Source organism: Opisthocomus hoazin, chromosome 6, assembly GCF_030867145.1.
Source record: "Opisthocomus hoazin isolate bOpiHoa1 chromosome 6, bOpiHoa1.hap1, whole genome shotgun sequence".
Classification (NCBI taxonomy): Eukaryota; Metazoa; Chordata; class Aves; order Opisthocomiformes; family Opisthocomidae; genus Opisthocomus; species Opisthocomus hoazin.
Genome location: NC_134419.1, coordinates 29,133,742 through 29,157,762, shown reverse-complemented (window position 1 = coordinate 29,157,762; position 24,021 = coordinate 29,133,742). Strand labels below are relative to the sequence as shown.

The window sequence follows — 24,021 nt, the reverse complement described above, 5'->3', positions numbered from 1 at the left end:
AGACTGTTTTAACCAGTCTTCCAGATGTTTGATTTTCATGGGAGTTTCCTACTCAGGCCCAGTGATATCATCTGGAGATGCACAGAAGGAAGCAGATGGTTTGAATTTAAAACGCAAGGGGAAGAATTTCCTCATAGTCTTGCTTCTCCCCCCCTCAGCCCAACACTCCCTCCACTTTGATTGGAAGATGCTTCAACAGAAGGAGAAAAAAAAAATGCAGTCCGATGACTAAAGTGAGAAGGGTCTCAGCTATTTCGCTACAGATTTTAACCAGACTTCCCTCCGGCTCCCGGGTTCTGACTCCCACACCTACACCTCCTCTCAGGAGGGAAAACAGGATTCTCTGGTTAGCTTTACAAACGCTCCTTCCCATGGCTCAAGGCTCCCATTTATGCGTCATGCTTCGAATGCAAACTATGGGATGGGACGAACTCTCTGTTGTGTGTTTAAAGCGGTACACAGCTATTGTTTCTAGTCCACAGAAAGCGCTTCCACAGTGTACCGCTCCGCAGCATGCCGAGGAGCAACAGCAACCAAGGTCTGAACGGGCAAGGGTTCGTTCAGCATTTGCTGACCATCAGAGCCCTGAACAGCTTTTGGTCGGCACAGGTAAATCACAGCAGAAAATTTTGATTGAGTGACTCAAATCACCACTCTGTTCCCAGATTTGAAGCTAGAAGTGTGTGTACTCTCTCCCCTTTTTCCTCTGCCCTGGTCTCTAGGGTCTCCTTTAACTTCCGAAAGGAGACAGAAGGAAACAGGCAAGGGCAGCCCATTCTCAGAAAGGGACAACTTCTCAACTTTTGCATTTAGCCTCTTCTGGAAAACTCTCAGACCTCATCCTGCTACAAGGTCTCCTGTGGGTATTCCCCATTCACTGGTCTAGGAGCAATTAGTCTCTCGAGATACATCCTGAGAAGATATCTGCTGCAGTCTTGGAGTCAGTTTGCAGTCCAGGATCTTGCCTTCAGCCCCAGAAGTCCTCTCAAACCTGAATCAAAATTCATTTATGAAGATCCAGCTGGAAAGAAAGTTAGGTCAAAAACCTGGCAAGGGGGTTGGAATTACTGGGGGTTAGAACTGGCACAGAAGCCCCTTACTGCCATGCTGTTGCTGCCTTGAATTCAGCATGCTTTGAGGTCCTCCTGTTGCTACCCTGCAGATAAGGAATAAAAGCTATCCTGGAATGCACAAACTTCTGCGCACGGTGAGAAAAATGCTGCTCACTGAAGAGGCACAGAAGCACACAAAGCCGGACAGATCCTGACAGCTTTGGGCATGAAAGGATGTGCTGAAGGACACTGTCCTTTTGGAATCAGCCAAATTCAGCAGTCTCCACTTTTGATGAAACGCAGCAAACAGCCGCGATTGCCACTGTACCTCCTCCCCCCCCCCCCCCATTTTTTTTTCTTTACCATCAGGACCTGACAAAAGACTCTGGAGTTAAAGCAGTACTCTGGTTCATACAGAGGTACCGACAACCCTTCCGGGCTCACAATGTGCAACTGTCTTAAGGTCAAAAAATTCAGTCTTAAAAACCTACAAAGCACGAGAAGCAGCAAGGCTCAGTTTCCTCCCTGAACGTGGGAGTACCCCTACCCTGACTCCCTTCCTTCCCACTTCTGCTTCTCTCCCTGGCACAGCCTTGCTTCTGCTCCCTGTCACTGGGGCGCAGGGCAGGGAAGCTGGGAGAGGCCACAGCTGCCAGACGCGGGGAAACCAGTTAAGATGCTCCCCACTTCAGGGCCCTGCCCTGCTCCAAGCCCAGAGGGACTTCCCATTCCTGCATCCCCCTGCAGCAGGGCAGACTCTCGTGCTCAGAAAATAGCGGGCAGCGTTGCCAAAAATTTCTGCTCTGCTTGTCCTTGAAACAGCTCCCTGTACCCACACCTCCCCAGCCCGCCTGCAACTGCGGAAATGCTGCGAGCTAGCAGCACTGTCCCCCAGGCTGTTCCTACCACTGCTGCCCCAGTCATCTGGCAGCAGGGAGACCAGAAAGAGCTTTCCTGTGATGGTCACAAATCACCTCAACCAGCAAGCAACTGTCGTCCCGCTTCTCTGCTGGGTATGAGCGTATGCAAGAAGGCTCCTTCATGCTTAAGACCTCAATGTGCCAGAGGCTGCCTGGAGATGCTTGGGGGGGGCGGGGGAACCCCACCACAATGCAACACAAAGCCAAACCCCAAACTGAAATTGCCTTTCGTCAAGGCAGGACCCAGAAAGCTTGGAACGACAGGTCCCCTCCGTACTGCTACTGCAGATGCAGCCGTATTCCTTGGAGTAATGTCTGCATCCTGACCGTGCCAGTCACAGAATGGGTGTAGAAAGTTCTCTCCAAAAAAAAATCTGACCTTGCAACATGCAAACACAGGAATGCGTAATTTTCTAAATATAAAATCAAGGTCAAAAAGTCAGTAATTCTATCAAACTGTGCCACAAAATGACAGCCATGGGCCAGCAGCGTCACCAGGGGAACGGAGCTACTTACACGGCGCTCACAAGAGCGATCTGATAAAGATCCAACTCCGATTTCCTTACAAGGGTCACAATCGCTGTTCCCATAACAGAAGACAGATGCAGCAGAATAGAGGTTTCTTAGCAGAAAACTAACTTGCTCTTTTAATGGTGTAGACGCTACAGGATTTTCTGACAAAGAAAGTTGTTTCAGCACTAAGGTGTCGCTTGCTGCTTTGCCAGATACCTAGACGAGATGTTCTGCCTATCAGCACTTCCATTCCTCATGTCTTATTCATCACATATGATTATTTCCCTGTTCGCTTGTTTCTTACAGGCAGCAAGATAAACTAGATGGACTGACCACATGCTAGAACAAACAACTTGGCCGAGAGGAGGTACAGAAAGAGGAAGAGAGCCTGTTATAACAACTCATTGCCCAGCAGAGGAAGTACTGCAGAAAACCTGAAAAAAGTGGAAGGGGTGGAGATTTAGCTAATCAGTGAGTGATCCTGCAGAGCTAGAAGCCAAGCCACGTGCTTTAGTAATAAGTTCAGTTTCCTGAATAAAACATTTTTCTACAGCCATCAAAAATTCAGAAAGTCATTTAGGTTACTACATCAGATAGAAAGTTCCCCTATTTAGAGTTCCTCACAGCGCAGGAAAGAAAAAAAAGTTAAAACCAAACAGGATGCTAAAAAATCAGCCTGTTAAAGGTAGAGTCTCCACAATTGAGGGGTTTTGCTACTTTTTTCCCTTCCTTTCTGAAACAAAAAAAGAGATATTGAGGCAGAACTAGAAAAGACACATACTAATCTCTGTATACAGGCCCCTACCCTATTAGCCTTTCCAATTACTCTGGCACCTGCAAAGGGACTGAGGTGTTACTTGAAGGGGTTGGCTTAAGACCTGCAAGATGACTTTGCACAAAAAGGAAGAAGGCAACATTAAAATTATAAATAACTCTGTGCACTAAAAAAAAAAAGAGTGCTCGAAGCTGCTACTGTGATAAAGGAAATGGGTCAAGATCTGGACTGCACTACAGATACAGAACAGAAGTTCATGAGATGAACCAACTACATTCTTTGTACAGTCTAAGATATGGTTAAGAGAACAGGCAAGTTGGAGAAAAGGTCCTTGGGAAGGTACAAGCGGCACCAACATCAATACCAGTCTTGTTTATTGCCTTCGTGACCCACACACTTTGGGTCCAGACTAATATGCTTCAGTACGTGTCAGAAAGATGTTGTAACATCACACAATTTCTTGCTTCAGTATTAAAACACAAGTGAAAAGCAGAAAAAGTTCTAGCTTTCTTTCTAGCAGTGCAACTCGTTTCTGTTGACAGCAACATAAATCCACGGAAAGGAAAAGACTAGGAAGCAGTAAGTTAAAAATTTGAGAAAACAACAGGCAATAACAAGTTACATATTTGCCCTTCTACAGCCTTTCTGGAACGTCAGGTATTGATCTGAAACTGAGAAGAACCTCAAATTAGATTACGATTTCCCCTTTGTGTGCCACAGGTGCAATTTAAGTATATCAAGTTTTCTGTACCGCATTAATAGAAAGAACTGAAGGCTGTGGCTGGGGAAGATGGATGTGCAGAAAAGGGTGAAGAGCAGAGCTATGTGTTAGCCAAGCTAAATCAACACAACAGACTTCACTAATATTTAAAGAATGTTGGCATTAAGAAAAGAATGATTTACCACACCGGAAAATGGCACAACTTGCACTGACGAAGTAAACACAATTTTGAAAATAATCCATTTACTGCAGACATAGTAAATTAACCCTGCCAAACAAAGCGGATTTATCTTTTTGCAAAACATCACTTCATTTTTAAAAAATCTAAACACCACATTTTGAAAGGCTAACTGCATTTAAACAAATTGGATGTCATTCTCCAGACACCACACACTGCCAAAGCCCCTGCTGATCAGCTTTCCATGCAGCAGCAAAGTGAAGGCACCACTGATGGTGGCTGTCAGCATTTACCAAAATCAATTACGCGGTAAAGACAAACGTGGGTGTGGGGGTTTTTTAGTTAGTTTGTTTTTCCAGTTGCCACTTATTACTTGCTCTCCAGCATGTAGAAGGGAAGAAAGTGGCACACTTCAGAGTGCAGAGTAGTTTTCAACAAAAAATATTCAAACTGGGGCTGAAGCTCTATAAAGTAAGGTAAGCTGTAAGATGGAGAGCAAGTTCTAACTTAACTTGTGGGTCTGGAAGCAAGGTACAGAGTTTTACCTCAATCATCGCTTTGGCCTTGCTTCGCAACCTAATGCGGAGAAGTCAAACTGAAACGATCCAAACCCAAAAATATGAACAAGAATTTCAGATTTCTTACATTACAAAAAGCTAGCACATAAGAACTAACACATTATCGAGAAACACCAACTGTGCTAAAACCGTTACGCTGAATGCACCCGACAGGAAAATCTTAACAATTCACATTTCCTTTCTGGCTAGGACCCTGAATAAAAGAAGATTGGTAACTAAATTGATTAGAAATTAATCCAACTTACTTGCAATATCCTGTACCATTTTGATATGGAATGCACTTTCCCTCATTAACACATGGCTTGGAATCATCCATACACTGCAAAGCTGAAAGAAAAGAAAATGACAGTCAAATCACTAGCCGTACATGTCAAGTTAGAGCTTCATCAGCATCTTTAGGGGAATGAAAATTTTACAGTAGAAAATTTTACATGACTGGAACAAAACCAGACACTATCATATAGTTTAATCTCTGCCAGCATCAGAAGAGGCAGACTGAAAGAAGAATCAAACAAGGATCTGTTCATCAGGCAACCAAATGTTTCCAGAATTTCTTTTAGGTAGATTTTCAAAGGAAAGCATGCAGTAATTTCAGCAAGCTACAAGGACACCCGTGTCAGCGCTTGCACATTTTGGGTTAAGTGTCACCAATTACTACTTTCTGATCAAAATTCTGGACTGAAATTCTCTGAAACGAGACAACTACTCCTCAGCCTTCTTTCACAGCATTTTGTCTCCATTTCTTTCCTTCTTTTCTGCTATCTCTAGGGTCCCTTGGCACTGAAATAGGGGCATCTGTCCTTCATAAGCTCACATGCTGTACTTTTCTAGCAATTCAGAATTTGCTGCAACATCACTACTGTCATGGCACTCTGATTTCCCTCAGGATTGTGTTTGAGAGTAAGTGAAAGCATCAGAGGTGTTAAAGACTTTCAGCAAAGAATTTGGTGTTTCTAAGGAGATACTCTGTAGCTCAAACTTGACAGTTTCAGTATTCTGTTTTAAAAAAGACATAAGGTACAAGACAGTTTACACTGGTCAATTTTTACCCAAATCTACTGAAAGCTCTGGTAAGGCCTGTTCTGATGGAAGCAACAGATCAGCTCCAGCCCTGGCAAGCGCCCATCTCTTCGCAAGGACCCGAAGCAGCACAGCTATTTCCAAAGCGACCAGAAGGGCAAGAACTACGGAAACCCTGTGGAAGCAGAGGGCCCTCTAGAACCACAAAGCTTTAGCGATCCCACCTAGACCACAGCCTGCCATTTGAACAGCACCAAACTCATGGAAGCAGAGGATCAAGGTCCTTTCTAAGCTTACCCACACCCCGAGAAGTCACAAGCTCTTCCCAGCCTCCAGTTCTCTCTCCCATTTAACACACACGCTTCCTTGCCTGTACCCACCCTACCCCAACAATCTCACTGCATCTGGGAAAGCATTTAACCAGTCTTAGTTAACGGTCCCCAGAGGCATCAGTCACATCCAACCACCTAAACTGCCCCCACTTGCATACCAGCTGCTGTCAGGCAGATCACCTTTTTTTTTCTTTTTTTTAAGGGATGGTTTTCCTTTCCTCAAGGGCTATTAAATTATCAGCACAAATCCAGCAAGGGGCATCAGGAAAAACTGGTCCAAACCACCAGCAAAGTTTATACACTGGTGACTAAGGAACAGGGCTCAGCAACAGAAGAGTTAACACATCAGTCCCACTAAGCTCTCCCTGCAACTAGCCCAAATTCAGTCCAGCAGCTGGAACAGACTCCAGTTACTGCTATCCAGGGCTGGAAGTGCTATCTCTCAATAACCCTGCAGCACGTAACAGGTCACATGCACTACGAGATACTATAGGAGCGCTTCATGCTTGCAATCCCTACAGAGAATACAGTTAAATTAAACCCAGTTGCCCAGGAAAAATATCAATATTTCCCACAATACGAGTACGCCCGTTTCTGTTAACTTGGTTTCTGAAAAAGGGGCACTTGGACGGCACTGCATCTGCAGAGCTCTCAGGAAATGAACAAAATTCTTCTCTGAGCCCCTTTCAGATAACCCCCGAAGTCAGGGTTACTAAGCGATACAAATATTAACATGGATTTTGCATGGCATTCCCCCCCACAGCGGTCAAAAATACTTGCACTCATTTGCACCTGTCTGACAATTTTTATCCCATTTAACTGCGACATCCATGAGGCTTTGACTACAAACTTCATCTGCTTCTGTCTAACACGACAGCAGCTTGTTCTGACAGCAAAGATTAGCTCCAGTTAGCACAGTACAGCTCCACTGTGTTCACGCGAAACCACTAAAGGACCTGTACTGATCTGGCCTTCTCTTCCCACCTATGCTACTCCAGGGAAGCGGAGGAAGGTGAAAATGAGCCTCACCGCATTTCAGAGAACCGGGAAAGGAAGCAGACTTGCTATTCTCATCTCACTGCCTTGAATTTTCATTCTTTCCACACCAATCAAGCCAGTGAAGCAAATATTCAGAGGATTATTTCTTTTGTGCCCACGCTTTCAAACACAATTTTGTAATCTCTTCGAGTACCCGTGTCCCCTGTGAGAACTGAGCAGTCAGTTGATTTTGTAACCCACGTAGTAAAAGCTTAACTAGCACTTGGCCAACAACACCTTCCAGCACGACTGCACGGAGGAGAGGAACAAGAGGGTGACGGCTTTCGGGGCTGCAGGAAGGATCCGAATCAGGGAGGCCAGTTTCGCCTGCGAGGTCAAATACAGACACAGTAGAATGGCTTCAGCAAACAAATGATTAATTTTCTCCTGGCTTTTGACAAATTATTCCTGCCTCAAAACGCTGTTTAGCAGGTCATTGAACTACTACCAATCTTCAGAATTCTTTAACAGACACACAGAGTGAACTGGGCAACGAAGGCAGCTAAATATCTATTTTGTATATAGTAATTTAGAATTGAAAGAAGCAAAGGAAACAAAAGCAGAAGACTCCTTTGTACTTTTTCAGCTTCAGACTAAAACAGGCTGAATAGAAGTACACTGAAATGCAACCAAAGCTGAAGTGAATGCAAATATAACCATATTCGATATTAAAATGAGTATTAAAAAGCAACATGACCACTTCTCTTTAAAAAAGAAATCACAAGGGAAATCAAAGACTACAGTTCTCACAGTAAAATTAGCATTTCTGTGCACAAAGCACTGTCTTCCTGTATTTCATGATATCTTTTAACAATTTCACAATGTATGCAAAACCAAGGCATTTCAACATGACTTCTTTCCAAAGCTACTTTTCTGCTCCTCTGCCATGTTGTGCTCAAGCGTTAATAGTATCAGAAACGTTACCTTCTATCTCAGCCAGCATAAGAAGTATGTTTTGCTACACCCATTATGTTAATTGGAAACACTTTGGTGCGTACAGCATGAGGGAAGACAACCTTGTCTTGAAAAGACAAAGCCGCCTTTCCAGAAGCCATCATTAGATAGCATCAGCGTGCTGCCAAGGCTTTGAGTCTAACAGGCTGCTTTTGACAGTTTTCTGCTGTGTTTAAAGAAAAAAAAAAAAAACCAGCAACGGTGCATTAGTTGTTGCTGTTTCTGGACTTGCTCTAGCTTGCCAAAACCACCAGGACTACCAGAGGCTGGGGCAGCCCAGACCAAGCGCGAGCAGCGATGTTTCAAGTCCTCGTACTCTCTTGTGGTGGAGGGCTCGCTCCAGTGTGCCAACGGGTCTTCAAGGGGAAATCCCATGGCTTTTTACGGTACTGAACCACCTCATGATTTTTACCAGTCCTTTGGGGCATATTACAGGAATATTGGGAAGATACCACATGATTATCAAACGACTGGCTTCTCACGAAGTGGGCAGGCCACTGCTTTGTGAAAGAACCACCCAGTCTCCAGCACGCATCGCAGCCAAGTTTGAAAGACTTCCCGGACGAGGGCTGTAAGTGCAGGCGAGATGAATGTCATTAGCTATACTACCCAGCCTAGAGTCCATGCAAACCCTTGCACATGCCTGCAGTTCGACACAAATTCTAACCTGACATTGAACTAGCCTACCAGGACTATTTTCCAAGGCCAGAGGGAAAAAACAGGTAGCCACTGCTGTAAAACAAGCACAAGCAGAAAGCATTACTTGCAGCAGCACTACAGGAAGTGCTGTGATTCTCAGCATCCAAATCTACCAAAGCTCACACGAAATTAAAACACACCCAGGTTTTAATCTTTTTGGCTAACGAGACAGTTGAAGCAAATCTAGGAGGAAAAGAAAAGTCGTGTTTCTGCCTCCTTGTTCTTTAGGATGTCAAGATGATCTGGAAGTTATAATTTGGTTTCTATACTTCATCTGCCCACTATAAATTCAGATACTTCCTAGGTTAGAGTATTAAAATAAATAGCGAGGGCTTAAGATTGGAAGCTGTGTCAGAGTTCAGCTTTTACGAGAGAAGACTGCTACAGGGAAACAGAGCCATAACCAGAGAAAATCTGAAAGGGCTTTGTTGGAAATACCAAAAGGAAAGCAACGCAAACAAACTCCTCAGCCACAAGTTCAGAAAAAGTCAAGCAGAAATACAAATGCAAAATACCAAAACAATTAATGCTGTGAGGAAGAGGCGTTATGAAGCTGGTTTCCTGTAGCTCTGCGGTTGATTATCCTGCATCTAAAGCAGTGTAGGCTCCAATCAAAGGTTTTACTTAAAAGAAAGGGAGAGCAATATTCTGGCAGAGAACATAGCTGAGCTTGTGGTACAGCTTTCTCCTTGGGAGGACACCATATAGGTCCCTCTCCTCTTTCTGTCCGTAAATTTTCTGTTAAGTTCATAGAAAGTCAGTATCTTTTACAAACCTAGACCTCTGCCATATTTGGCTGAAACTGGTCCACAGGTTTAAAAGCTCTCTTGGGAGAGAGGGTGGAAAGCAGCCTCCTTGAACACAAAAGTCAGGCTAAAAATACATTAACAACTAGAAAGAAAACTGAAGGACAAAATAGGTTTCAACAACCTTTATACAGTCAGCGGATCTTCAGTCTTGATTAACATTAGGAGAAATAGCCTGTCATTTCAGTACATATGAAGAGAAAGGAGGAAAAGGATTCCAGGTCCTCAAACAGGAGCAACACGAGGTGCACGGGGAATCCTTAGGCCAGCTCAGGCTGCTTACCCCAGGTGGATCAGTTCCGAAGAGGTCAGAAACACCAGCTACACTACAAAGTGAGGGGTCTCAAATTCCAAGGGAGCAAAAAACAGCTTCTGCCTCCCTTCAGGAAAAACAGAGCGTGCAAAAATGAAGCTAAGAAAACACTGAAACATGAGGTGCAATTCTGGAGGAAGAGCAGTAGGTCCTCGCTATGCGGAAAGGGACAAAATACTCCCATGGCAGCACCCCACACCGCACAGACTGCTGCTGAAAAAGCTGGTAAGTAGTAAGAAGCGCTTCACAAACGGAGAGAATACTCGAAGATAACCAAATTTTGGAGGAAAACCACAAAGGAGTGATAACTAATTACGCTATTCACTAACCTCAACAGATTACAGTTCCAGTGAGATTATGCACCAGGGAAGAACCCAGTAGTAAAGAAGTGCTAGCTAAAAAAAAAAAAAAAAAAAAGAGACAGAAGAAAAATCATATTTTTTTTTCGTCTTTTTGAAGAACAGATCCCCCATGGCAGCCACACAGTGAGGGGGAGAAAACCAAACTAGGAAAAATCCTTACTGTGAAAAAGTGATAAGGCCTTATCTTCAGCTCAGATTTACAAAATGTTTACATTTGGGGCATTTAAACAAGCTGAGCAGTTTGCACACCACAGACAGAAGGTAGTAGTTAAGGACAAAGCTTGTCTATAAGGCACAGAAGTCATCTGTAAAGGAAGAATGCTTTAATTGGATTATTAAGACGTCTCCACTGGTTTTACACACAAAAGCCTGAAATCAATTGGATAATACCAGACTCGTCAACTGAGCAGCTGAGCAGAGCTCAGAGGAGTGTGAAGGCACTCAGCCAATGTCCTGTACCTTTCGGGAGAGAAAACCCCAATGTCTAAACTGGTTTTCGTCACTAGCTTTTCTAGGCTTTGTAAGCCACACATAAAAATACTGGCAAAAAAAAAAAAAAAAAAAAAAAAAAGCAAGCAGATTTTAGAAGAACAGGCCTGTAAGAAGAAGAAATTTTGCTTTAGAAGTCCATCAGGTTTTTTCGAACTCCAGAGCACAAACAGCAAACCTGACCCACAAAACTGCACGCCCCGCCTTCATCTGTTCCCAGTCTCTCCTCCAAATGCCTAGGACCTGGCAAAAGCTACTGACTGGCCCTCCTAAGGACAGAGCTGAGAACTGCCATGCAAACTCCCAGGTAGAGCTGAAGTCTTCCCGTTCTCGGGGTCTTAGGTCTAGGAAGCCACAGGAGGACTGTTATTTCTAGCAGATGCGGCTACAGTTTGTGTGACACTGTTCCTGGGGAAGAAGGACAAGTTATAAATGAAGGAGAAGGCTGAGAGGGGACCTTATAAATGCCCATAAATATCTGAAGAGTGGGTGTCAGGAGGATGGGGCCAGGCTCCTCTCAGTGGTGCCCAGCGACAGGAGAAGGGGCAATGGGCACAAACTGAGGCACAGGAAGTTCCAGCTGAACATGAGGAAGAACTTCTTCCCTCTGAGGGTGACAGAGCACTGGAACAGGCTGCCCAGGGAGGCTGTGGAGTCTCCTTCTCTGGAGATATTCAAGACCTCCCTGGACAAGGTCCTGTGCAGCCTGCTCTGGGTGACCCTGCTTCAGCAGGAGGGTTGGACTGGGTGACCCACAGAGGTCCCTTCCAGCCCCTACCATTCTGTGACTCTGTGATAATACATATTGAATTCAGGATGAACTCGTAACACAGTTCAAAAGTCTGTCAGTCACCATATTCTCTATCTCCTTGCACAGCTACTGTTCCCTGCCTTCCCCTGTTTTCAGTTTTCCAAACAAAGTCAAAATGCCTAAAATCCAGAAGAGCAACATAAAGCATTGTTTAAAAAAAAAAAAAGTTTTCAACAAAAAAATGTCGGGAAGGCAATTAAAGAGCTGAAGGGGTATTGGTGTTTCCATGGCAATCTGGCAGACGGGAGCCATGCTCCCCTCTTCTCCCGAGTCTTCCGTCATTCTCCAGCACTAAATCTTTATTAAATTGAAGGTTAAGCATGTTTCCCTGCGCAGAAATGCTAGCCCGCTACTTGTGCCGAGCGGCGCTTCCGCAGCCGTCCAGGGTGATGTCAGAGAAACGAGATGAAGACTTGCTGCACGGAACAAACAGCAGACGCCTGTGCCATTTTGAGATACAAAAGCTCTTTTTTCATCCTCGTAGCAGTCTAAAAAAAGGACATGTGCCCTAGGAACAGACTATTTTCTAAACAGAACGAACGATTATTTCTGCAGCTCTCAGATGACCACGTTTAGAATGATATGAGTGCTGTTTCTTCTAGATGGGCACCGACAGCCCTTGCCTTCCGCTGGCAAGACAATTTCCAAGTGAATTCATACAAACTAAGAATATAACTACAAAAGGACTTTTTAACACTGATGCTTAGGGAAGCTCTTTTCTGACCCCCAACGTGGATGACATTTCGCTAAGGTGTCCCAAAAGAGGGGTGAGAATTGATAACCCCCATATCATTCCTCGGCTTTGCAGTCATTAGCCAAGAGCACAAACTCAAAGGAAACAACGTTACAGCCGAAGTTACAAGTTGCTGTTAAGCGAGACTCCCAAGTCCAGAAGGAACAGGCTGCCAGGGTCCTGCTGCCGCTCTTCCACCTGCTCCTCGTCCCAGGTTCAAACCCCAGCCCACAACACACACTGTGTTTGGACATGGGAGATGCTGAACACAACCAGAGCGGATTGAAGACAATTATCCACCTATTGCAACAGCAGCAAGACACCCAAAAAAAAGGGAGGGAGGAAGGGAAATAGCTGTGGAAGCTGACAAAAACCCAACACGCCCATTGCAAGAGATTCAAATGCCAAATGCCACCAGAGGTGCAAGTCCTCTTTTCCCAAGGATTCAAGTCCTGAGAACGGCAGCAAGAGGATCTTCACGGATTTCTGATCTGACTAAGTGATGCCCTGCAGGAAGTGATGCGAGTTAGCCAGATTCTTATCACGCTCCCCTCTGAAAGTCTAAATCAGCATCTTTGATAAGAACAAATTTGATAGACAGTAACACCTTCAAAAGATCAAGTAAAACTTGCTCTGCCGTAAGGAAAGCCGTATCAAGCAGACCGGCATTGTCAGCGTTATCACAAGTCCTCAAAAAAGTTTCACTGTTTGAGTACTCAGGTCTCAAACTGCAGTCCACATCAGCGCACCACCTTTGCGCTGCTCTACATTAAAAATGTCTTGCAACCTGTTAGAAATACGGGCTGATAGTCGGCAGCAACCTGCCGAAACTGGGCTTAGCAAAACCCGAGAATTAATCATGACAGCAGGTGATTAGGGTGGGCTTTACTCGCGAGGATTCCCGTTTCGCCCCTTTCCTGCCCGATCAGGAGAGGAGCAAATCCTTCACAGCAATTACCAGGCGAGTATCCTCACCAAAAGCGCAGGTGCTGCTGCCCCACCCCAGCTTGCTGCAACTTCAACCGCGGCCTTTTGCAAAACTAAACAACGGCTCGACTGGAAAAGCAAGTTGCTACACCATTGGGCTTGCATGATGAGGCAGAGTTGAGGTAGTCCAAACCATAGCGCTTGGTGCACCCAGGAGCCTCCTATTTATTGACCAAGAGGGCTGACATCAGATACCTGCCCTCTCTTGCACAAGAGCATCAAGGCAGCTGAATATGCACCTGAAAATACCCTTTCGGTGACTTCATCTTTCCCTTTCTCATTAATTCAAGCCACAGCTCCCACTCCCAAGAACCAGATGCAGGTCAGTATCTCATGAACAACAGGAGGCATTTTCAGTCTAGATTTGTCATCGCTGACATCCAGCCTTTGTTTCGCACCGGGAAGAGATTTCACCCACCACGCCAAACACCTCTGCAGCGGGGGAGGACCTCGACCAGCCTGGCAGGGAGGTATCCACACCCGGCCAAGCGACAGCAAGTGCTGGTCCGGCTGCTGCTCCTCTCAGAGCAGGGGCTTGCAGGGCTAGGGATAAGCTCGTAAGCTGCTGGTAGGAAGGCACAATTTAACTAAGCGGACACGACATTCAGTCTTTGCAAAATGTAGTATTTTGCCATCTTACTGGGCTGTGTAAGCCATTTCCAGAAATAACAGTCCTACTACGCACCACACCTCCACCCTACCAAGAAAACACGTTTCTGAATTTACAGGACACCTACCCTTGAAAGATCCTTTATTTTTCCAGTCCCTTTTGAGCAAACCTGGCCAAAACACATTTAGGAAATAGTTTTTTTTTTCACTCCACCATTTTCTTGCACCATATTAGTAAAACTAAGCAAGTCAGACTTCAGATGGGGTTACTGGGGGGTGGGGGGGGAACACCCGCAACATTTCTCCTGGGACACAAATATTGATCACTTCAAACTCAAAACAGCTAGACTGATTAACCAGGCTACTCTCCATTCAAGATAGCAGCAACAGTCAAAACTCTGCAGACAATGGTTTCTATACCAAAAACATAAAATTGCTGAAAATATCACCGTCTTGCTCAGCCACGCACGAAACAGCTCCCACCACCACTTTCCCCCATCGCCACGCTTCTCCGCAAGCCACCCGCAAAGCGATCCGACCTCTCAGGAGCGAAAAGGAAGAAAGAATGAGAAGTCACGTAAGTCCTCAATGGCCGCTGGCCCTCGACAGCCAGCGAGGCTGCACACGCTTTACCGGAGGAACGGGACCCCAGCCCATCGGAACCCAACCGCTACGGCTGCGGGCCGCGTCCTCCAGCCCGGCTGGGCAAGGCGCTGCCAATGCCAAGGCGTAAGAGGGAACCGGGACGGAAAGCAGCAGTTTCTTCAGACGGGCGCGCACGGCTCCATCGCGCCCGAAGCGATCAGCAGCGAACGGAGGAGGACGCGCAGAAATTCCTTCGGCGGGCAGAGGCATTCCCTCCACGCAGGGGCCAGGACGCGGAGGACGCACAGGCAATGGAGAGCAGAGAACCATTTTCTCCAGTGTTTTGAAATCAAAAAACCTCAAACCCGGTGGGATTTTGGGTTTGTTTTTTTAAAATTTTTGTGATGGCGGCGTGTATCACTGCCACCCCTCTGCCAGCAAAGGACGGCTGTCCGCTATGCGTGAGCTCCCACGGGGGGGGGGAGGCAGACCCCACGGGGGGGGGAGGGCACGGCAGCCCCCCCGCCGTTTGCACCCCGTGGAGCCCCGGCCCGGCCCCGCTCGCAGGTGACCCCAGCTCGGGGGTTGGGGGGATCTGGGGGGATTCGGGGGGTGGGGGAGGGTCCCGCTCCACACAAAGCAGCCTCCCCCCCACCCCCGCCCGGCCCCGGCGGGGGAAGGTGACACCGCCGCCGGGCCGGGAGCGCTGGAAGAGGGGCCGGTCGTGCCCTCAAGCAGCCCGCGCACCGCCTCGCCCCCCAGCCCCGCGCCCCCCGGTCACTCACCGGCCGCGGGCTCGGCGCGGCTGAGCACGGCCAGCACCAGGCCGAGAAGGGCGGCGAGCGCCGGCCCCGCTCCGCGGGCCATGGCCACGGCCGCTCCCGCCGCCTCTGGCACGGCGCGGCGCGAAGCGCGGCGGAGGGATCTGCCCGGCCCCCGGAGCCTCGCGACCGCCCCGCGCGGAGGGACACGGCCGCCACGCGCCGCCCCCGCTTCCTCCGCCGGGCCGGTCGCCCCGCCCTGCCCCCACCGACCGCCGCCAGGGGGCGCCCGGCCGGGGAGTGCTCGGCGGGTACGGGGCGGGACGGGGGGTGGAGGGGAGGGGATTGAGGGGAGAGGAGGGGATGGAGGGGAGGGGATGGGGAGAGGAGGGGAGGGGAGGGGAGGGGATGGGGAAGGGATGGAGGGGATAGGGAGGGGATGGGAGGGGATGGAGGGAAGAGGAGAGGAGAGGAGAGGATGGAGGGGAGGGGATGGGGAGGGGATGGAGGGGAGAAGGGAGAATGGAGGGGAGGGGATGGAGGAGATGGAGGAGATGGAGGAAATGGAGGGGATGGGATGGGGAGGGGATGGGGAGGAGAGGGGATGGAGCAGAGGCGATGGGGAGGAGATGGAGGGGAGTGGACTGGGTGGGAATGGACGGGAGGGGACAGACAGGGATGGCCGGGAGAGGAGCGGGAGGGGAGCGGGAGGGGCTGGACGGGAGGGGCCGGAGCGGGATGGGCAGGCGGTGCCCCCGTGGGTCTGGGCAGGGGGAACAGAGCTGGGGGGCTGGGGAACAGGGCGGTGGGGACGGGGGGCCGCGGGCCAGCGGGGACGGGGGGACACAGGCGGTGGGGATGGGGGGCGAGGGTGGCAGGACGCAGGCGGCGTGCCCCCGTGGGGTGGTGGCAGCGGTGGCGGGCGAGCTCTGCGCCCCACGGCTCAGCCCCACGGCTGCTCGCGCTGCAGAGGCCCAGGAGAGCCGGGTTCCCATGGAAGAAGTCTTGCGAGGGCAGCAGCTGAATTCAACCTCCAGACCCCTCCCAGCGCTCAACCATCGTTAAAAGCGTTAAAAATCCGTCTGCCCTGGCCCCAGCTCCCCGCGGACTGAGCGCCCTTTGTGCGCGGTGCTGACGCGGCAGCCGGGCCCGCCAAGGCACGATCGCGCCGGCTTCGGGGGCGATGAATAAACCTCACTGTTTTCCCCCAGATTTTCACCAGGAGCTGCTCCTGAGCACAGAGCTGGATGGTCCTACCACCTACCACCGCCCTACCACCATTCTGTGATTTTTTCCAGGTATGCTGTTGCAGCCCGGATGGAGAATCCCCCACCAACCCAGCACAGGTGCCGGAGCTTCCCATCGCCGCTCCAACAGCTGCTGGTGGGCAGGCGACGGTGCCCGATGGCCGCGCTGGCCGTCCCGTGGCCCTGGGACTGGAACACCGCCCTCCACGTGGCTCCTCGCCTGCTGGGGTGGAGGCCAGGCCCACAGCACGCCCAAAACTTGCCCTGTATAAAATTATGGGTGGCAGCGACCAACGCTTAAGTTAAAACGATCACGAAGCCAAGCTGGGAATGGAGGAGGGACAGGCGGGAATGTGACCGGAGCCAGGAGGGCTTGGGGTTGCTCTCCCTAAGGCAGCTAATTCAGGAGGAATTCTGGTGTTTCACTGAAAGCTGCCATTTCCAGCTCCCCCCAGCACCGAGCATTACTTCTTATCCCCGACCCTGAAGTGGCCAGTTCTGCACCATCTGCGTTTTGCTTGGCCTCAGCACAAGGTGCTCATCCCCGGCGCAGGGGCAAGATCTGTGGCCACCCTAGGACGGCTCTCAGAATCTGCCATGAGGGCAACCAGCTGCAGCTGAAAGATGGGGCTCACTGAGGACACCCAGCCCCGAGGAGGGAAGGCGATGCTTCGCTCCCATGGATCTGGGGAACCTGCTGGTTGCTCCCATCTCTCCGCTTTGATCCCGCTCTCCTGGGTGTGCGCGGGCTTATCCACCCACAAGGGAGAATATCCCGTCCTCTGTGAGCTGGAGGAAAGGGATGACAGCGGCTGCTGGCGTGGTGAAGGTTCGCAGGAGATGGACCTGGGTGGGCACCACGGGTTCTGCAGCCGGGGAGGCGAGGGTCGAGCTGCCTCCGGCCACCCTGGCCAGGAGAGTTGCCCGTGCTGGGAGGCAACGAGCAGGACGAGTACAAAGGGTGGGCTCCCCACTTCAAGAAAGATGAGGAGCTACTGGAGAGAGTCCAGCCAAGGGCTACGAGGATGGTGAGGGGACTGGAGCATCTCTCCTACGAGGAAAGGCTGAGGGAGCTGGGGTTGTTCAGCCTGAAGAAGAGAAGGCTGCGAGGGGACCTAAGATATACTTACAAATATCTGAAGGGTGGGTGTCAGGAGAATGGGGCCAGACTCTTTTCAGTGGTGCCCAGCAACAGGACGAGGGGCAACGGGCACAAACTGAAGCAGAGGAAGTTCCAGCTGAACATGAGGAAGAACTTCTTCCCTCTGAGGGTGACGGAGCACTGGCCCAGGCTGCCCAGGGAGGCTGTGGAGTCTCCTTCTCTGGAGATCTTCAAGACCCGCCTGGACAAGGTCCTGTGCAGCCTGCTCTGGGTGACCCTGCTTTGGCAGGGGGGTTGGACTAGATGACCCACAGAGGTCCCTTCCAACCCCGAACATTCTGTGATTTTGTGATTCTGTGAAGGCGACAGGATGGGCGCTCTACTGCGTCCCCACGCCAAAGCTCCTCGGTCCCCATCACGGGTCTGTCTCGTTAAGCGATGAGCTGTTTGCAGAGGAGCTAAAAATCTGCTCCAGCATTGCTTCGTCTTCTGCGCCCTGTTACAGTCCCATCAGCAACACCGTATACGAACAGGCAGAGGTTCGTCACGCAGGGCACCCGCCGGCAGAAGTGACCTGACCCTCCAGCTCCACCACACGCCATTTCCCACCCAGTTCCCCACCCGGAGACCACCAGTGCCCAGCACTGGAATGGGAGGGCTCTGGCAAAGTTTTCTGCGGTCTCCATCCAGCTTTCCTGGTGCCTCACTCCGCTTTGCCCACAGAGCGTCTCGCCTGGGCACGGGAGCTGAGCCCCGGTCGCTTGGGTTGGTGAGGGGAGGTGGGCAGGGTGCAGGCAGGGTGGTGGGCAGGGTGGTGGGCAGGGTGCAGGCAGGGTACAGGCAGGGTGGTGGGCAGGGTGGCAGGCAGGGTGGTGGGCAGGGTGCAGGTAGGGTGGTGGGCAGCATATCAGGCAGGGTGGCAGGCAGGGTGGTGGGCAGGGTGCAGGCAGGGTACAGGCAGGGTGGTGGGCAGCATGGTGGGCAGGGTACGCGCAGGGTTGTGGGCAGGGTGGCAGGCAGCATGGTGGGCAGGGCGCAGGCAGGGTGCAGGCATGGTGGTGGACAGGGTGCAGGCAGAGTGCAGGTGCCTGGCAGAGGTCTGGGCGTGCTCCAGCGCTGAAAGCGGTGCCAGCTGAGGGATTAGGAGAGCTGAACAGACTCCATGTCCGCAGCATCGCTATCTAAAGGCTCCGGCAGTTAGGGAAATCCTCGCGCTTTGGCTGACAAAGGCGGGGGGATCAAGTCCTCTTCGCAGCTCCACGTCAGGAGCCCCGCTCCGCCACGATTTCGCCTGCCGACTCCACAGAGCAGCGGCACGCTCGTTTTGATCTCGGCGTCTGCAGACAGCTCTCCGGCCCCAGCGCTCTCCAGGCTGCCTGGCCCACTGCTCCAGCACAGCCCTGTGTGCCGGCCCCGGGCGATGTCGGGGTCCGGGTCCCCCCGGTTCAGCAGGAGATCTGCTGATCTCCACCGATGGCATGGCCGCCTGTGAAAAGGGGTGAAGGCGTCCTGCCGCCCGCCTGCGCTCACTCCACGCCGGGAAGAAGCCCACGGGGACAGCACCTCCCCACGTCCCGTGGGGCTCGTCACTCCCAACCTGGGGGACGCTGCCCAGCAGAGGTGCCCCGTGCTCTCCCCAGCTCTCCTCGCAGAAGGCAAAATGTATTCAATTGCTCTGAGGTGCTTTTTGGGTATCGGTATGTGCTCGGCAAGCGTTGCACCGCTTGTCCTCTGTCCCTCACCTCGGAGGAACTGCTGGTTTCACCAGCTCTGCATTGTCTGTCTCAGAATTAATTGTCTTTTCTTGCAATAACCTTTCAGTGACATTGCTGGCGGTTCAGGCGTTCACACCCAAACTCCTGCCTTGCATCCCAGCATTTTACACACTCGGATAAACATCACCTTATTTTTACCTGCCCCTGGTCCGGGGGTCCTTAGGACACGCTTGGGTCATCTATCCCAGCTTTCTCTTTTACGACAGGAGAGCTGGAACACCGTTAAAATGGAGGCTGAGGGTATTTCATAGTTACGTCAGCAGCCGAGACATTTAAGAAAAACAGGAGGGAGAGAGGTTTCCAACAAAATCCTCAGGGCTGGCAGCCTTGCACTTGCGCCGCAAATAGCCTGTCCTGTGGCTCGTCTGCTAACTCTTAACGCTCACATGACTTGGCTTTTGCCGCGATTACCTTACCTGCCAGCCAGTCTCGTCTTAAAAACCCCACAGCAGTGCAAAGGCATTCCAGGCACCCCAAACTGCCTCCCTCGCAGGACATAATCGCCTGGGGAATTCGTACTCTCTGCCTCCCCCGCCGCTGCCCTCGCCCTCAGCAGCCCCTTGGAGTGTTTACACCGCAGGTGGAGCTGCGAGGCTTTTACCAAAAGTTGGTCTGATGCACAGGGTGGTGGTGAAGCTCCCAAAACGCTCCTGGTTTGTGGTCACCCCCCAGGTAGCAGCTGGTGGCGCAAGGACGGCTGGCACAGGGGTGTGGCTGCCACTCAGGGAAGGGGCAGCGGCTCAGCACCGCTCAGATCCATCCTTCGGTTGCTTTTTTGGGTCTGCGCCCAGGACCGGCTGCGTCGATGGGAACCTGCAGCTCTCTCTCTCAATCAGCAGCCGCTGGGGAGCTACAGCGGTGATTTGCAGCAGGCAAGTACCCCGCTCCTCTCCCGGCACACGCATGGCCAGTGCAAGCCAACCCTGTGGGCGCCTTTTGCTGAGGGCTGGCCACCTGGGCACAGCCCCCGCCACTTGTAGTCCCCAAGGGCCAAGGGAAAGCAGAATAGGGCTTCTTCCTACTCCTGTGGGACTCAGAGCCTGGCCTCAGCCCCCCGCCGTGCCGCTGCGTCCCTCCTGGCACCGGGAAGGAGCCTCGGGCTGCTCCGCACAGCCTGCTCCGAGCCCACGCTGAGCCAGAGACCGCCTGGGTCCCTTCTCGCCTCGACGGTCCCTCCTTTCCCGAGTGGATGCCAGGGCCAAGATGCCATCACAGCCGCGAGGGGCTCGTGGCCATGCATGAGGCAGGGAGGACGTGCAGCTCCGGGAAAGGCCCCAGCCAGCCCCGCATGCCCCAGGCTCTGCAGGTTCTGGCTCTACTGGGACCCACACGGGTCCCAGTGCGGAGGACTTGAGGTTATCACGACTCCAGCAAGCACGTTTAGTTCTGCTCCTCTATGCAAATCCTGTGTCTGCTGCCATTTTCGGGGGCCCCAGCGGCGGCCGACGGGGAGGGTGCACTTTCGGCTCCGGGTGATGTGCCGTGACGGGGCTGGGAGTCCTGTTCCCAGCGAGGGTGGGTGGCACGCCAGGGGAGTGGAGCGTGCCGGGGAGTACCCAGGGGCCGGGCTGCTGCTGGAGGGGTGCTGGGGGAAGGAAACCAAAACAAAAGTAAGGACAGAGGAAACAGGTTTATCATCTCTCTGCAGCCTCTGGCGCCCAGCCGCAGGGGGTTTTCTGAGCCATGATTCAAAGTCACGCTGGGGTCCCCCATGCAGCCGTCAGCCCAGGGAAAGCCCCGTGGCTGGGGTCTGGCAGCCCTGACGGGGTGGGCACGGGGTGCGGGGACTCCCTAACTTCTGCTTTACACCCTCCGGAGGGTTTGCGAGCGCAGGCGTGACTGCAGCCAGCCGGGAGCAGCCACGCGAGACCCTGCGGGGCTCGGTGCTGCGGGCACGGCCCCTGGCAAACCCCCGGGCACCCCTGTGCCCGCAGGGGACTCAAACGGTGCACAAGCTGGAGGAGGAGGGGGACAGGCTGGGGAGGGGAGGTGGCACAGCTGCCACAGGGGAAGCGGAGCCGGGGACACGTATGGACAGCTGGGTGGGAGGCTGTTCGGGAAGCACAGGAAGAGCATCCACAGTGGAGAGGTTGCACCCCACTTCTCCCCGGTGCTGGCTGCGGGGGTCAGGGGCGGCCGGACCCCCAGGGAACCCCAAAGGGCTCAGGTCTGGGGGGACCAACAGGGATGGAGCAAGGCAGATGGAGCAAGGCAGCTGCCAGGGCTCGGGGGGTGCCCCACGTCCTGCCCTGGGGCTTGCTGAGTGCTCAGGGCTGGGGACCAGCCCAGCCGTGTCACCCGGGATGGGGGGGACAGGACGGTTCGGGGGTGCTCTGGGATGGGACGCGGCGCTGACTCAGGCCCGTGCCGGAGGGCTGGTCCCGGCAGTCAGCTGCCTGTGGCCGGCCGCCAAGCCCTGCCATCGGAACAGCCTTCATTTTCGGGAGGCAGAAAATCGACATCCTCTTTTCTGAAAGGTCGCCTCGGCGGCAATGCAGCAGAGAAGAGCGTGAGGAGAGGGAGGGGAAAGCGACCTCCCGAGCCCCCTGGCCCAGCTCTGCGGGGCATCCTTCCCCGGCCACGCTGGGATCGCGAGGCCGCGCAGACGGACAGAGCTGCCACGGTCCCGCGGCAGCCCCCGAAAGAGGGAGGGGAAGGAATAAAGTGCTCGAAGGCTGAACTCCAAGCCCTGCCGCCATGACCATCGCTGCCCAGGGAGCTGCCTGGCGCTGGGTGCTGCGGGCAGGCACTCGCCCTGCCGCAGGGATGCTGGCACAGCCCTCTGTGCCACGAGGACGTCCACCCACCGCAAAGCAGCTGCCAGAAACTACCAGGGGTCAAATTCGGTGCCAGACGGAAAGATGTTGAAAATGGGTTTTTCTCAAAACCTGCCCGAAAGAGGGCTTGGCGAGTGCAAGGAGCTGGTTCAAAGCAGGGGAAGCAGCTGGTGCCCGACTAAACACAGAAACCAAAACCCTGCAGTGCCCGAATGGCTGCTCCTGGGAGCGGTGACGGTGCAGAGCACAGCCGCAGCTGGTGCTGGGTGAGACCTGGTTTATATTTGACACGGTGGCTGGAGCACCCTAAGAGCCTTTGCCATCCAGCCACACTCTTCCTCTCCGCAGTGCTGTGCCCCCACCTGTGGCGGGTTTGGTAGCATCAGGGAACCAGCTCTGCCTGTCTGCTCTCTCAGACACTCAGGGCAAAGAATCCTGCCATGAGCAGAGCAGCTCCTGGGGCACCTCGCACCACCCTCTTTCCTTCTGCGTCCTGCTGTTCCCTGCCCATACCCCGCGCCGAGGGGGTCTCAGCGGCAACGGCCACACTGTGGGGCCAGCGAGAGCCCAGCTCTACCCCCCAAGGCCCCCAGCGCAGGGGTCTCAGGTGCTGCAGAGGTTCTAGGGCTTTGTACCGATCCCAGTCCTGCTTCTCTTTTCAGTGGTGCCCAGCGACAGGACGAGGGGCAATGGGCACAAACTGAGGCACAGGAAGTTCCATCTGGACATGAGGAAGAACTTCTTCACTCTGAGGGTGACGGAGCCCTGGAACAGGCTGCCCAGGGAGGTTGTGGAGTCTCCTTCTCTGGAGATATTCAAGACCCACCTGGACAAGGTCCTGTGCAGCCTGCTCTGGGTGACCCTGCTTTGGCAGGGGGGTTGGACTAGATGACCCACAGAGGTCCCTTCCAACCCTGAACATTCTGTGATTCTGTGATTCTCCCTCTGCTCCGCGTGTGCCTGGCATGGAACAAAACCCTCTCGGTTGCGAGGACCAGGCGCAGAACCAAGGGGGAACCCAGCAGGTAAAGGCTGCTCCGGAGTGGCTGGAGGCAGAGGGGCAGTTCAGAAACAGAAATGGGTTGGGCATCAGGTAGGAGCTGACTCGGGCAATTGCCCTGCTGGGAAGCATCACCGTCCAGCTCCGTCGCAGCATCCCAGCTGCATGACGGGAGGAGGCCAGGCGGCACAGCCCTGCGTGGCACAGCCCAGGAGCCCTTGCAGGCAGATCCCCAGGTTCACGCGAGGCTGTGAATCTTCTGAGTGGCCACGGCCTTGTGAGCAGGTGGGGTGCCCTCAGGAAGAGCCCCCTTTGCCTTCCCAACCCCAGGCATGGCTCCGTGCCGCACCAGCTCCATGCATGCCCGGCTCTGGGCTGCTGCCAGCACCAAGCACGCAGCACCATGACCCCCAAGCCAGTGGCAACCCAACCACGACAGTGACCCACACCCAGCAGGCCTGCGCCCACTGAGGCAGGCAGCCCCGTCCCTGAGCCTCAAGCAAGCTGTCATGGAACACCTGCAGAAAAGAGCAGCAGCTTCTCCTGCCCTCTGCCTCGAGCAGCGGGACAGGAGCAACTGTGCACTGTGTGAGGGAGGACAAGGGGCTCCGCACTGCAAATGCAGCAAGGGGCCTGCTTACAGGCAAGGTGTTGTTGGGGTGACGGTTGGACTTGATGATCTCGGAGGTCTTGTCCAACCTTAATGGCTCTGTGATTCTAAAAAGCACTCCCTGGAGCCCATGCTGGCCTGCAGGAGATGAGCCTTCCTCTTCAAGCAAGTGGCAGTGGCAGCTCTGTGACCTGTTAATACTGACGCACACGATGGGGTACACACACATCCCTCCCATTACGCTCTGCTTCACACACGCCCCACGTGAAATCGT

The 24,021-nt window shown here is 52.6% G+C and overlaps 1 protein-coding gene across 3 annotated transcripts in view; it reads right to left on the bottom strand.

The window, feature by feature from the left end:
* NOTCH2 (notch receptor 2) overlaps positions 1–15,363 on the bottom strand; it is an 88,024-nt gene extending 72,661 nt beyond the window's left edge. For all 3 annotated transcript variants that reach the window (XR_012764198.1, XM_075422391.1, XM_075422392.1), the window contains exons 1-2: positions 15,261–15,363; positions 4,983–5,064 (exon numbers count right to left, since the gene is read on the bottom strand). Coding sequence is in view for 2 of the 3 variants with exons in the window: in XM_075422391.1 (XP_075278506.1) it covers positions 4,983–5,064; positions 15,261–15,342 (164 nt within the window). In the remaining variant the exon portion in view is untranslated. The remainder of the gene's footprint in view (positions 1–4,982; positions 5,065–15,260) is intronic.
* Between the last annotated feature and the right edge of the window lie 8,658 nt (positions 15,364–24,021).